Genomic DNA, 14,704 nt, shown 5'->3' with positions numbered 1-14,704 from the left:
GTTTTATTATTATTCTTTTTCAATCCCCAACATTAATTTTCATCAGAAGCAATGAAATTCATACTTGCAAGTTAATTTTTCAAGACCAGAGAGGTTTTTCAATCATAATAATCATTTTTTCCACTTGTAAACACTCACTTACTCCTAGTTATATCAACCCTGACTTTCTCAGTTATTTTTAGTGCAGAACTAAAGGGTAATTATCCCAAGTTCTCACACTTGCAATTATTCAATGCCAAGTGCATCAGTGAGGACCAAGTGGAGGGGCTGGGTATCCCTGACAATGATTTCTGGATTTCCATGTTTCAGTGCACATGTCCAGGTGCCAGTTGTTGAAATTTGTCAGATTTACTGTGTAAGAATGGTGAGCACTGACAGCTTCACTGTTGTTATTACGGCAAAAGACGAGCCATTATGATCCAAAATTTTCTGGAAAATGCTTGAAAAAAGCGTCAAAAATCTAAGTTTCTTGGGGACTTGCCCTAAGCCCTCTCATGCTTTCAGGGCTCAAGTCACCCTTCAGAAAATTTCTAGATCCACCAGTGCAATAAACATGTTTTCATTTCCCCCTGCAACATCAGTGATGGATATTTTGGATATACTTGCCACTTAAGTTACAAGTACCCATTGCAAGTGGGTGCCCATTGAAATTCTCCCCCATGAACTTCCATGTGTGTGGGGACATCATTACACAGTAAAACTGGAACTAACTCATGATGTTGTGCTGGTCTTGTAGGTGCATCAAGGAATAAAAGGAGTTGTAAAGGATGACAGAGGAAGAGGAATTAAAGGGGCAGAGATCAAAGTTAGAGGAATCCGACATAATATCCTTTCAGGTAAAAGTGAAAAATTGGAACAAGTTATAGGAATAAAAGTTCCTTTGGTTGCCGTAAATAATGACATTGTAAATGTGTTTATCATTTCTGGAAAAAAAAAATGACATACTCTTAGAACATGTTCACACTTGCTGCTTTAATAATATAACTGTTTTCTATTTTTGGTTGTAGTTACTAATGGAGAATATTGGAGACTACTGCCTCCAGGTACACATTTTGTAAGTGCATATGCTCGAGGTCACACACGTGTTTTGAAGAGAATATACTTACCAGTAAAGATGGAGGGAGCTGGTCGTGTGGACTTTGTTCTGCGTCGCCTAGAGCCTGATATTGATTTTGAAACTTTTGATGAAGGAATGGATGAATTAGATCTGATAGATCATCTGGAGAGGACTGAGCAGGGACACGAAGATGGAGATGATGAATATCCATCTTCACGTGGAGAAAAGCCTTGGTGGTGGCCCTTCTTTTCCACTTTGGGACCAATTTCACCAGACTGGCTTCTGAAGAACAATTAATTGCCATTGTAGGTATTATACTAAATGGAGGAGACATGAGCAAGTTGGCATTAATGCATTGTAGTCTCTGTGACTCTTACTTCAGTTAAATATGGTAACCTTAACCATATCGTCTTATGATATGGGAAAACAATGTATTTTGAAAACATATTGTGTTAATCTTTTAGTCCTGAAGGTGCCAAATATAATTCTAGGACCTCAACACAAGAGGGCCTCACAGATCGCAACATTGTAAAATGAACATTAAACCATGTGCATTGCTTTGTCAATTTATATGGCTGATGTGCACCTGCATTTTATGGCATAGATGGCCTTTTTCTAATAAGAAGGATTTGGAAGGCAAAATCCTGTATCTTTTTTACAATTAAAAGACACATTTTCTGTCAAACTATTTAATCTACATGGCATGCTTGAACCAGGTTGTTACTCTAACAAATATCTGGATGGGATAAATCTATAATTTTGTAAGGGCGGGTCACCTTGCTCTTGTTAAATGCGATAATTGCATCAGTGGAATTGACATCCTTCCAACCTTTACCAAGAATAAATGCAGATTCCACAACAACAAATTACAATGGGTAGATGATTTTGTTTATCATCTATAGATTAATATCTTCCACAGCTTAATATAATCAACGCTTTTTTTATTTCCAAGTGATTTTTTTAAATGTAAGAGAAAAAACTTCTGTAACATAATAGTGTATCGAGTGACTCAAGCTGGCCGTATGACTAGTTTTATGTCAGAGTGATGATTTGTTACCAGCTAGAAATGACAGTTACTTCATGCTCTGCAAGGCTTATAGTTCTCTACATAAGGCCCTCTCTCTTCTGAAAAAGTTGTCACAAATCAATTGTGACTGGTGCTCATTTACAAAACTTACATGAAAATCGAATATTTAATAAACATGAACAATGGAGCTATTTCTATGCAATCTTTTATCAATTGTTTTATTTTAGTGATCAATAGTGACATAAAAGCATATCTAAAAGAATATCATTGTGACATGGCAATTGCATCACTTTTACTCTTGGAGAAAGTTGAAACAGTTGAGTCAGATTTTCCCGGGCCTAATAGGGTTCGAAGGGAGGTGGGCAGGTAAAAGAAATGGTTGCGACATCAGACTGAATATATGCTCGCACACCGAAGGCAGGTTCCGGACCTGGAAATAGCAATATTCCGACTTTCTGGCCTGCCGTCGCTGCGCGCCTGATAATACGCAAATTGCTGCCAATTAGCGTCAAGGTCGGGTTACAGATTGTCATCCCCCAATGAGTGCTGGAGGGTGGGATGTCTGTTCTTGGAGTCTGCAGGCCTTGTCCCGGTAGTAAGGTAACTGCCAGCATTTTAAAGTGCCCCCTCGCATGAGACAGTGTCAAGTGACCCATCAGATGATCATTGGAGAGCAGAACTATACACAGTGAAAATTTGTGAATTTTCCAGTTTAGCCAGGTAATCTTTGCTAACCATGTCAATCTGCATGGGTGGTACAATGTTTATAATTCAGCAAGTCTCCCACCCTTTGGCATTGAGGAGTTGTACATTTATTATGTATTTCCATGCATTGATGCCTGCACCATTGAAGCATGGGGAGAGGCATTCTAGAAGACGCAAAGCTGCCCCTGAATTCAGTGATACTGCCCTTGTTGCCCTCCTGTGTGAAGTACATGATAGACATGACTAGTCCATGCTGAATGCAGGGAAGAGGAGGAAGCCCAGGTAGACTCCTGCTGCATGGGACAAGGTGACGAGGTCAACAGTGTTGACATGGTGAGGAGGACTTGGTCCCAGCACCACAAAAGACTCAATGACCTCATGAGGTCAGCTGCAGGTAGCTAAATCTCTGCCTGTATACCCTTGGAGTGGCACAAGTTGGTCTGCACCTCTGCTGAGGGTTTCTGTGTGCCTCCTGACCCTTGGGGTCTGGCGCTGCTCTGCCCCCTTCCTGTGGAACCACAGCATCCTGAGCATCCCTGTGTTCCCTTCTTCTTTTCACCCTTCTCCTTCTCCTATCCCTTCTCTCCTCCTCACTGGAGGTTGTGACTGCAACTGAGGCAACAATCCCCATCAGTCTCAGATACTTGTCGCCCGTCGCCCCTGGGTAACGGACAGGGAAATATTTAATCTAAAGAGCACTCTGAGTCAGAGGAGAGTCCTCCTTATGAACAAATATCCAAATGATTCCTCTGCCCACTGAAATAAGCAGCCCCTGCAGGCATTGGAGTTTGAACTGCAAAGCTGAGACTCTGGTCTCAATTTCAGGTTTAAAACCCACCCAAACAAGCTTGTCCTTAAAAATACAGATGCCCCACCTGTCATAAGTCTCACCTTTAAGGGGTATTATTGCAATGAGATGGGTATAGTTAATTAGCTGAATTGCCTTTTAAATTGATATTTAAATAATGTGGGCGGGTTTTTGACTTTTTCTCCCGCCCACAAGCCCTATTAGCAGAAAGCAGCATGATGATGTCGTAGATAGGGCCCGACATCATCATGCCCCATAATACACTCTGCGAAGCGGGAAACGCTCCCAATCTTGGAGCGTGTTATTCAGCCCATTGTGTAGCCAGAGTTCACGTTTCCGTTTCCGCTCTCCCCGATATTCCTGAGAGTGGCGGCGAGCACGGAGCTCATAACTCACCCACACCAATTTTGAGGCCAATGAACACATTGAGAAGTTATTAAAAGCCCGTCTCCTACAATTTTCCTGGAGGCGGTCAGTTGTTTAGCAGCTGGCTGAATCAGACAAACTGCATAGGGACAAGGATCATGTCTGTGTGAAGTCACAGAGGTGGGAAAAGCTTAAAAAGGTAAGTAAAAATGCCTTTTAAAGTTTAACAGGCTTAACCCTGTAAATTTAAAGTTGCAGCACCCCATCATAGGTCAGCTGGGGAAGAAGTCAGAATTTAGAACTTTTCCAGTTCAGGAGGTTATCACCCGATATCATGTGGGAATCAGAGCAGTGGATCTGGCTTTTGAGCCCCACCAGAGCACAGAGGTGGTTCAGCAGGAAATGGGTGCTGCACCCTTGGGGTTTGAGGTCACTGGGGATGAGGAGCAGCAACCTGCACAGGATGGGCAGAGCGTCAAGCATCAGGAGGCCAGAAAAGAGGGACGAGGAGCACAAAGGAGAATGGGACGCTACCTTGGGCATAGGATCTACAGACAGAGGCGAAGATACCTCTAGATGACTGCGAACAAGTGCTGAAGAAGAATGTGGACAGAATTTTCCAGCACCCCCCTCCAGAGTACATGTGCATAATTTAGATGCATGTTCCCCCTGACTTTTGTCCATCCATTTAAAAAGATGGATAATTGGGGCTGGAGAGCCATCAAAATCTCCTTTCACATTGGCAGGACCGGAAGATCCCGCCGGCGTGAGGGACTAGAAATTTCCGGCCTGTGACTCTCTAGACAAGATGGCCACAGGTATTAATATCCTCATCAGTGTGCACCTCTGCAGCGTCTCACAGGCAACTGTAAACCGATGCATCACCCAGGTGACAGATGCTGTCTTGACCAATGCTGGACAACACATCAGGGTAACAAATGATGAGGCATCATGGGCTCAGATGACCCTGAGTCCAATGCCTGATTCCATAAAGTGGTGCCCTGCAATATCTTCCTGCAACAGTCTTGGTCATTGTGCGCTGTTCAGGATGGGGTGGGTCTTGAGGAAGATGACAGTTCCTCAGGGGAGAGGCAGGAGGTAGGACAGAAAGAGGAATTGGAGGCAGAAGGAGACAACTTTGAACAGTGAGTTGTCCCTGCTGAATGATGACCTGGCCTCCTCCTGCCATGCTCTGGGGAGAGGATCTCCCTTTGTTCCCTCATGGGTTCCAGTCCTCCAGCTTCCCTGGGTCATCTCAGGTCCCTATGATGCAGTGATAGGCTTTGACAGAAACTCTCTCCTTCAGGACAACCAGCAGTCTCTGTGAGGCTGGCTTGGGTCTCTGAAAGCTGTGTCCACTCCTGCCCCCTTTAAATTGGACAGGAAATCTATCCCCATATCAATTAAAGGTTCACCCCAGGAAAATTTGAAATCCAGTCAGTTTCCCACTGGAAGCAGGTTCCTGCCACAAAAACAGGACTGGCTCCTGTTTCCCATAACCAAAGGAAGACTAGAATTCAAGAGTCTTTAAACCTCTTAATTACAACTAAACAAAACAGTTCTTATCAACAAGGTTGGTTCTATTTTACAAAATTGGTCCTCCAGTAGGGAGCCTCATCTGCCAGTAGTCCACACTGGAAATTTAGCCTTGCTGGCCCTAATTATCCATCTATTAAAACGGATGGACAAAAATCAGGGGGACCATGCTTCTTAAGTATGCGCATGTACTCTGGACAAGCAAGGTTATTGTCTGGAGCAGGATTTCATACAATTGTCGAAATAAGTGAAGACGTTGCCTCAAAAATCTGCACCTTGATGTAAGTGTTGGACACAACTTCTGAGAACCTGTGCAGCAAACCCTGATAGATGTTCCAAATTACTGGGAGTTTTTTTTTAATTTCACTGCCATTGGCAGCTACTTGTTGCACTAGGGGTCCACCTGCGATCCTTGACATACCAAGAAGGTTGAATGATCCAGTGAAGAGCAATCAATCTAGAATTTGCCAAGTCCCTAGAAAGAATCCCTGTTATCTCCATTGCCCCTTTGTAAGAGGACTTTTTAGCACATAAAATAACAATACCCTACATATCTCAGGGGTCCAGGTTACGATCTCAGCCTGTATTCCTTATTGAGACCCCATTTCTCTAGATTGTTGAGAAGTACACCTGATGTGACCAGACATAACTCCATCAGTGGTATGCCAGGCCCGAGGGTCTGGGATGCAGCAATACACAATGTAGGGAGGCCCACTCCTGGGGCTGAATAATATGATCGCACGCCAACAATGAGTTCTGAACCCAGAAATCAGTATCATTCTGACTTTTGAGGCTGCTGTCAGGGCATGCCCAATAATATGTTGATTGCCACCAATTAGCAGCAAGGGTGGGTTATAGACCTTCATCCTGCCCAATGAGTGCTGGAGGGTGGAATGTCTGGTCTCGGAGGCTGCAGGCCGTGACCCGGAACAAGGTCACGGTCAGCACTTTAAAGGGCCCCCTGCACGAGAGACAGCATCAGGTAGCCCAGCAGATGAATAAGCTGCATTTATTATACAGAGACAAGATTTGTGCATTTGCCAGTCTGGCCAGATGAGTGTATTTAAATTGTAGCTAATCTCTGCAAACCATGTCAATCTTCAAAGGTAGCAGAAATTTAAAAAATCAGCAAACCTCCCACCTTTTGGCATTGAGAAGTTGTACATTTGTTACATGTCCATACATAGATAGCAGCGCAAGTGGAGCGAGGGCAGAGGCATATCAAAAGAGCCAAACCATCCTCCAGATTCAGTGAGGCTACATTTGGTACCCTCCTGTGTGCAGTTCATGATTGACATGACCAGCTCATGCCAACCATTGGCAAGAGGAGGAAGCCCAGACGAACTCATGCTGTGTGGGAGAAGGTGGCTAAAGAGGCCAACAGTGTGGGTGTAGTGAGAAGAAGCCGGTCCCAGTGCGACAAAAAGCTCAATGACTTCATGAGGTCGGTCATGGTGAGTATGGCATCAGTATGTGCAATCTCGGTCCAGTGTGCTATGGGTCTTGGTAGTGAATGCAGCCCTCTGAATCAGAGAGTCCTTCGGATGAAACAATCACCAAAATGTTCCTCTGTTCATTCACAAGAACAGTTTCTGCAGTCACCGAAGGGTTAACTGCAAAGCTGAGACTCTGGTCTCAGCTGCAGTTTTAAACCTGCCCAAACAACCTTGTCCATTAAAAAATGGATTCCCCACCTGTTGTGATTCTCAGCCTGAAGCCATATTATTGCTTCACTGCTGAGTTGGCTCATTAATGACCTTAATTGCTTTCTCAATTGCCATCTGAATAATGCAGGTGGGTTTCCAACTTTTTGACCCACCCACCTCCCATATTATCGCAAGCTGGCATAATGATGTCGGAAACGGCGCTCGACATCATCACACCCCATATTATGTTCCACGACATGGCTGCTGATCTGGGAGTGCATTATTCAGCCCCTGGTTTCACTCTGCTATGGCAACAGACACTAACTAGTCTCACACTTGAAGAATTGTCATTTTGGTGAGGTGCTGTCGGATTTCTGATGAAAGAGGAATTGTAACCCAGCAAGAACCGATTCTTCACAAGAATAATGAGAGAAATGGGATGAAAATTGTTAGAAAAAGTTACTAAAGTAAAATAGAATATTAGTGGACTGGAGTACTTCAATATCTCTCTTTCATTGCCCACACCACCAGGCTACCCTTCCCCAGTGAAACAAAATTACTAGATTTATTCATTATTCTGTTAAACGGTGGATTATATTGCCTTGGCTCTCCTTCCAATATCAAGTTTTCAATAACAAGAGGGCTGCCCAGTCAGAACTCTATTAAACACAATGGCCTAGAAGTTTCACCAGGCAGCACCCATTCTTTGGCCTACTAAAGTCGCAGGTTGGCAGGCAGGAAGAGCAGGCACATTACTAAAACAAAAACAAAAACAGAATTACCTGGAAAAACTCAGCAGGTCTGGCAGCATCGGCGGAGAAGAAAAGAGTTGACGTTTCGAGTCCTCGTGACCCTTCAACAGAACTTGAGTTCGAGTCCAAGAAAGAGTTGAAATATAAGCTGGTTTAAGGTGTGTGTGTGGGGGGCAGAGAGAGAGAGAGAGAGAGAGGTGGAGTGGGGGTGTGGTTGTAGGGACAAACAAGCAGTGATAGAAGCAGATTATCAAAAGATGTCAACAACAATAGTACAAAAGAACACAAGGTGTTAAAGTTACCTAGATGGGTGTTGGTGTCGATGAGTTGTTGGAGCTTGCGTTCCTTAGCACTTGAGAGAAAGAGAAAAAGTTTCTTGTTGAGGCGTCGGATGAGCTGAAGGATAAAATGAAACTGGGGGCACGCGCAGCTTTGAAAAAGGGTACGGCGGTGCTGCTGGAGTGGTCGAGTGTGTTCATATGGCGGCGCATGGCACTGAGTGTGGATTTCAGAATGTGACGGGAACAGCAGTCCGAGAAACGTTTTATGTCCCGGAGATACCTGTAATCCTGGGTGGGTTCGAAACATGAGGGGTGGAATTTCAGTTGAAATCCACATGGGGTAAGTCGGAGATGGAGACAGTCACTGAGAAAGGAGATGTGGCTGTGAAAGCGGGTTTTAGTAAACGCCTTGTCAAACACCAGGAGGGAAATGGAAAGCAAGGAAGGTGAGCAGGGCAAAAGAGAGGAACGGAAATCTTTTCGCAGGAAAGAACAGAACTTCTTCAAGGAGGTAGGCATTTCTTGAAGAGCAGTGGCAGTCAATTAAACACAGAGATAAAAACAAAAAAACTGCGGATGCTGGAAATCCAAAACAAAAACAAAAACAGAATTACCTGGAAAAACTCAGCAGGTCTGGCAGCATCGGCGGAGAAGAAAAGAGTTGACGTTTCGAGTCCTCATGACCCTTCGACAGAACTTGAGTTCGAGTCCAAGAAAGAGTTGAAATATAAGCTGGTTTAAGGTGTGTGTGTGGGGGGCAGAGAGAGAGAGAGAGAGAGAGAGAGAGAGGTGGAGTGGGGGTGTGGTTGTAGGGACAAACAAGCAGTGATAGAAGCAGATCATCAAAAGATGTCAACAACAATAGTACAAAAGAACACATAGGTGTTAAAGTTACCTAGATGGGTGTTGGTGTCGATGAGTTGTTGGAGCTTGCGTTCCTAGTTGGATATGCCTTACCTGCTTTATTGGTGAATTATCATACAGATTGCAGAATACTTTGTTAATATTAGGGTCCTACACCTCTTGCAAGACCAGTTTTCAATATTGATCTTCGCCATTGTGTTATTCTCCACATGATTATCCCACCCAGCAACAATTCCTAATCAACAGTATTTAATGGCATCATGCAATAGGTTGGTTGCTGGTTTGTTATTTAACTTCTGGGCATCTCTTGGTCTATTTATCACTCTGTGAAATTAAGTTTGTCTGCTGAAGATTAATGTGGTATACTTTTAAGGGAAAAATCCAAAATTACTGCGTATCACCAGACAGGATGAGATGTATATGCTCATGTGATCATTGAGCAGAAGATTGGAGCAGTCCGAGAGTAATAGTGTGCATGTCTGACCTCTAGGACCCATCTAATGGATCCTCATCATCAGTTTATTGGGCCTTGTGAATCTCAGTTGCACGCTTGTTGAGGGATGGCCGATTTGGTACTATAGATAGAATTGATCAGATACATCTCAAGTGGAACACATCCTGTTTATTTACAAAGGTACTCAGCAGTTACTCATGTGTGCTTTCACATCAAACCCCATCTCCACACTTCTGACATCTAACTACAGACTACTAACTACAGAGGTAGCCCATGCTGCTCTTCTGTTGATTACACAAGATCATGTGAATTTTCTTTAACATTCTTCTTAAAGGTATACCACACACTACATAAAACCATAATTACCACATCCCTCCCTCTTCATTTGGAAATACAATTTTTTTTTAAAATGGCAAATTATTTACACAACTAAGTAATTTACAAATTCAGTCTTTCTGGGGGTTTCCTTTGGCATATAGGACATCTCAGCTCTACAACTTCAAATGCCTTGTCAGGAAACTCTTTTTTTGGAGTTGTCTGAACATCAGGTCCTTCGGTGAGCACCTGCAAATCTGTTTCCTCAACTCTTGCAGCTCATCCAACACATCAAACACATCTGTGCTAGGTTGAGTTCTCTCAACAGGAAATGTTGACCTGGTGGTTACCACTGGTGGAATCATTTCTTGATGATTTGTTTCTCTCTTCCTTACTTAGATGATCCATAAGTCTCCACATGTATGACTTGGCCTTCCACCTCCACATGGTAAGATGAAGGTCCAATCACTGCACTATTTCACCCAGTAACCACTTTGGTCCTTCTCCAAAGTTCTTCATATATACCATCTCTCCCATGGTAAATATACTCTCACCACTATGCCAGTCATGTCTAGTTTTCTGACATCTCTGACTCCTTTCCACCTTGCCCCTTAAATTCGGCATTATTAAGCTCAATCTCATCCTGAGACAGCATTTCATCAATAGCTCCGCAGGTGTGACACCTGTTATTGTGTGAGGGGTGGTCCTATAATGAAAAAGAAAGCATGCTAGCTTGATTGCCAAGGAATCACCAAGGAATCACCAATTAGCTTTTGCATGCCAGCCTTGGATGTTTGAATTGCCCTTTCAGCCAATCCATTTGAGGAAGGGTGGTACAGTAAAGTTTTTACACGACTGGTACCGTTGAGACTGATAAACCGTTGAAACTCTGCACTCGTAAATGTCGTGCTGTTATCAGATACAACCATTTCTGGCAGTCCATTAATGGCAAAACTTTGACAGAGCTTCTCAATTGTAGCAGAAGACATTGGTGACTTCATCTCATATATGTCCATCCATTTTGAGTGGGTGTCAACAAAGAGCAGAACCTTTGTTCCCATGAAAGGACCCACATAGTCAATGTGTAACCGCATCCATGGCCTTCCTGGTCACTTCCAAGGGTGTAACAGAGCTGTTGAAGGCAATTTTTGCAATTGCTGACACTGCACACAATTCTTCACTAAACTTTCTATTTCTCCATCCATCCCAGGCCACCATGGGTAACTGTCTTCATTTGGGAAATTCCTGGATGTGCACTGTGTAGTTCAATTAACAATGGCTTTCTTACCTTTGGAGGAACTATCACTCATGATCCCCATAATAAGATATCATCCTGGCTGGTTGTTCCATGTCTTCTGTTGAAGTATGGTTTCATTTCATCAGATAAAGGCTCTTTTGACCAACCATGACGCACTTGTTCTCATACTCAAGATAGGACTGGGTTGCTACTTGCCCAGTCTCTGATCTGTCTAGCACATACCGTTGATGAATCTAAGAAATGTAACAATATAACAAGTTTTTCCACAAGAACTTGGTCATCATTTTCTTGTAAAGGCAAACGACTAAGTACATTGGCGTTTGCAATTTGATTTCCAGGCCTATGTACAAAAGTATACTCGTACGCTGCCAGGATTAAAGCCTTATTTGTATTTCTGTGTCTTCTTTCTACATGCTTTCTTCTTTTTAGCGCTGACTTTAATCTCGGCCTTCTTTTCGACTTCAATATGGCCAGACTTCTTTCAGATGTAAGCTCAACTTGAGTGGACTCAGTGGTTGAGTCTCCCAGAGTATCTTCATCTCTCTGCTTCTTAGAAAATTCAGTGACTTTTGCCTCAAAAGCCTCTTCAGCTTCATGTAGCTGATTCTTCAACTCTTCCATCTCTTTTTTGTATTTGTTTGCTGGCTCCTGGAAAATTGAGCATTGTTGTGTCTTCTCTGCCAACACATCCTTCAGTTTATTCACAGAAGTGCTGAATTCTTTCTGTTTCTCTTTGCATTTTTACAATGGTACAAACTTTGACCTGAGGGAATATTGTATTGTATTTTCAGCAGGTTTTCTTTTTCCTTTTAGAGGTTACTCACCTCGTTTCGAACTCTGTCATCAAGCATGGTCTCTTCAACTTCCTTTTGCTGTTCTACCAGGTTTTTAATTAAGACAGCGAGCATTTCTTCAAGTTTTTGAGCCCTTACACACTCCTTTTCCAAAACAGGAACACTTCCAACTTCCTTTCAGAATTTCAGTGGCTGATTTCACTTAGCCAATTTCGCCCTAGAAGGCTTGGTGCTCCGCCTCTCAATACCAACACTGGCAACTTTGCTGATCGGCTCCCGTAATGGACAGTAACTCCGCTTATGCCTTTGACTTGCATGTCTTCACCTGTGTATGTTTTTAATTTGGCATCAGTTTGTTCTAAATTTAATTGATTTTCATCATAATTCAGATATTTGAAAGTATGTTCGTCAATTACTCTAATGGAAGCTCCTGTGTCCACTTACATTCTAACAGGTCTGCCATTTACCTTCACTGTTACATATATTGGTTCTGTTTTTCCAACCTTCAAATTAAATTTGTCGCTTCAAGCTCTTCTACATTATAGATTTCACAAGGTTTTTTCTTTTGTTTGAAATTTTGCCTAATTCGTTCCTTGTACTGTCTCATTATGTGTCCATTTCAATGACAGTAAAATCATTTGATTTTTTTCAACTGCCAATTGTTATAAGACTGCTTGATTCTGCCTCTATTACCATTATTCTTTGTTTTCATTGCTGAGTCATTTCTTTTTATTTTACTACTAGCAGTGGCTGTTTTACGCTTCTTGACAGAGCCTTGCATTTTCGCACCCTTTTTGGCTGGGGCTTCCCACCCATCATAGAGGATGGATCCATTTTGCGTTCCTGTATGGCTTTTGAATCCATTACTGCACTTTCTGTGGCCAGTGCTATCTCTCGCGCCTTCTTAAAACCCAAATTTGTTTCAGACAGTAGTCACTTCCAAATCATGCCATCATTTACACTGCACACTAAACGATCTCTGAGCATGTCGTTTTAGAGATGGACCAAACTCACAAAGTTCTGTCAACTGTTTCAAACTTCCACATAACAAGCAACTGTCTCCCCCAGGGCTCTATTTCTGGAGTTAGACTTGAACCATTGCATCATTCCAGAGAGATTTGGCTGGTAATGATCCTTCATGAGGTCCACCAATTCATCAAAAGTTTTCGAATCTGGGGCACTGGGTGCCATCAAAATTTGAATCCAGCTGTAGGCTTTATTCCCACATGCAGACAAGAGGATCACTTGCCTCTTCTTATCCCCCATAATCTGGTTTGCTTGGAAAAGGAATGCGAGGCCAATCATCCATGTCTGGATTGAAAGGATCTATTCTTCTGAATTACGGCATTCTGTGAGGAGATTGCTTCAACGAATTGAATGGAGCTTCTACTGACAATCACTGTGCGAGGTATAGTCCGATTTCATTTCTTTTGATTTCTTCCGTTAGCTTATTTTACTCTCGACATTAGATACGATGTCAAGAAATGACGCTGTTGTATCTTCACTTTAACCTCGCTTTTTCCTCATTGCCAGTCCGTTGGATCCTCACCGCCAGTTTGTTGGGCCTTGTGAATCCCAGTTGCACGCTTGTTGAGGGATGGCCGAGTTGGTTCTATAGATAGAGTTGATCAGCAGACACTTCTTAGGTGGAATACATTCTGTTTATTTACAAAGGTACTCAGCAGTTACTCATGTGTACTTTCACATCAAACCCTATCTCCATACTTCTGACGACTAATTACAGACTACTAACTACAGAGGTAGCCGCGCTACTCTCCTATTGGTTACACAAGATCATGTGATCTTCCTTTATAACTTTCTTCTTAAAGTACACGTTACATAAAACCATAATTACCACATCCCTCCCCCTTTACTCGGAAATACATTTTATATTTACAAATACAATTTTTCAAAATAGCAAATTATTTACACAGCTAAGTAATTTACAAATTCAGTATTTCTAAGGGTTCCCTTTGGCACGTAGAATATCTCAGCTCTAAAATTTCAGATGCTTTGTCAGGGACCTCCTATTTTGCAGTTGTAATCATGTGATCTTCCTTTATAACATCCTTCTTAAAGGTGTAGTACATATTACATAAAACCATAGTTACCACACTACCTAATTGAGTTACCAATCCTCTTTGTGTGATGTTTGGTTAAGGTGGAAAACATAATATGGTAGCAGCTGATGATGTTTGAAGATTTGAATTGAAGATTTTGCAGAACCTGCAACACTGAACCTCTCTACATGCATCAGAATTCCAGTGTGTGGAAGTTTGAAGATCTAGCAACTACATCAGCAGTAGTTACAGCGGTGGGGAAGCATCTGTGTGAGTGAATCTGCAATAATGCAGTTGTCCATTGCACAGCAGATTCACGTGGTCAGGACAACACACCTTGCTCCGAAAGACAGGCATTGGGTCCGATAGAGCGGCTGCAAAATCAGGGGAGTGTAAGCCTGAGTCTAACTGCTGCAACAGCTTGTGCAGGAACAACTGTTAGACAACCGAGTCCATGAGGTGTAGCACTAGACAGGCTCCATTAATGGGAGCAACTCATCTGTGGGTCACCAGATTGGGAGTACCGGGGGAGGGGATGGCTAAACATTTGCCACATAGCCAGCAAAAGAGTCCAACAGCTTGAAGAAGGCTGAAAATGACATTCACCGTTACATAATTTCTTCTGGTGCCAGAGCATATTTCCTGAAACACAGCTTCGTGGGGGAAGGGGGGGGGGTGGTGGGGCCTAACAAAAGGGAGGACAGCAGCAACTGTGCTATCAATCCTAAGTCTAACAACAGGGTGTCACCATCCAAGGAACTGCAAGCAAGCGGAGCCACAG

The 14,704-nt window shown here is 42.9% G+C and overlaps 1 protein-coding gene across 1 annotated transcript in view; it reads left to right on the top strand.

Moving 5' to 3' along the window:
• The window catches only part of cpz (carboxypeptidase Z), a 55,678-nt gene extending 53,407 nt beyond the window's left edge, over positions 1-2,271 (top strand). The window contains exons 11-12 of the mRNA XM_041199599.1: positions 737-836; positions 1,008-2,271. Coding sequence (XP_041055533.1) covers positions 737-836; positions 1,008-1,354 — 447 coding nt within the window. The 3' untranslated portion in view covers positions 1,355-2,271. The remainder of the gene's footprint in view (positions 1-736; positions 837-1,007) is intronic.
• The last annotated feature ends 12,433 nt before the right edge of the window (positions 2,272-14,704 follow it).

This window comes from Carcharodon carcharias, chromosome 1 (assembly GCF_017639515.1).
Source record: "Carcharodon carcharias isolate sCarCar2 chromosome 1, sCarCar2.pri, whole genome shotgun sequence".
NCBI classification, from domain to species: Eukaryota; Metazoa; Chordata; class Chondrichthyes; order Lamniformes; family Lamnidae; genus Carcharodon; species Carcharodon carcharias.
The sequence above is the reverse complement of the archived record's forward strand: the minus strand, read 5'-3'. Positions and strand labels throughout refer to the sequence as shown.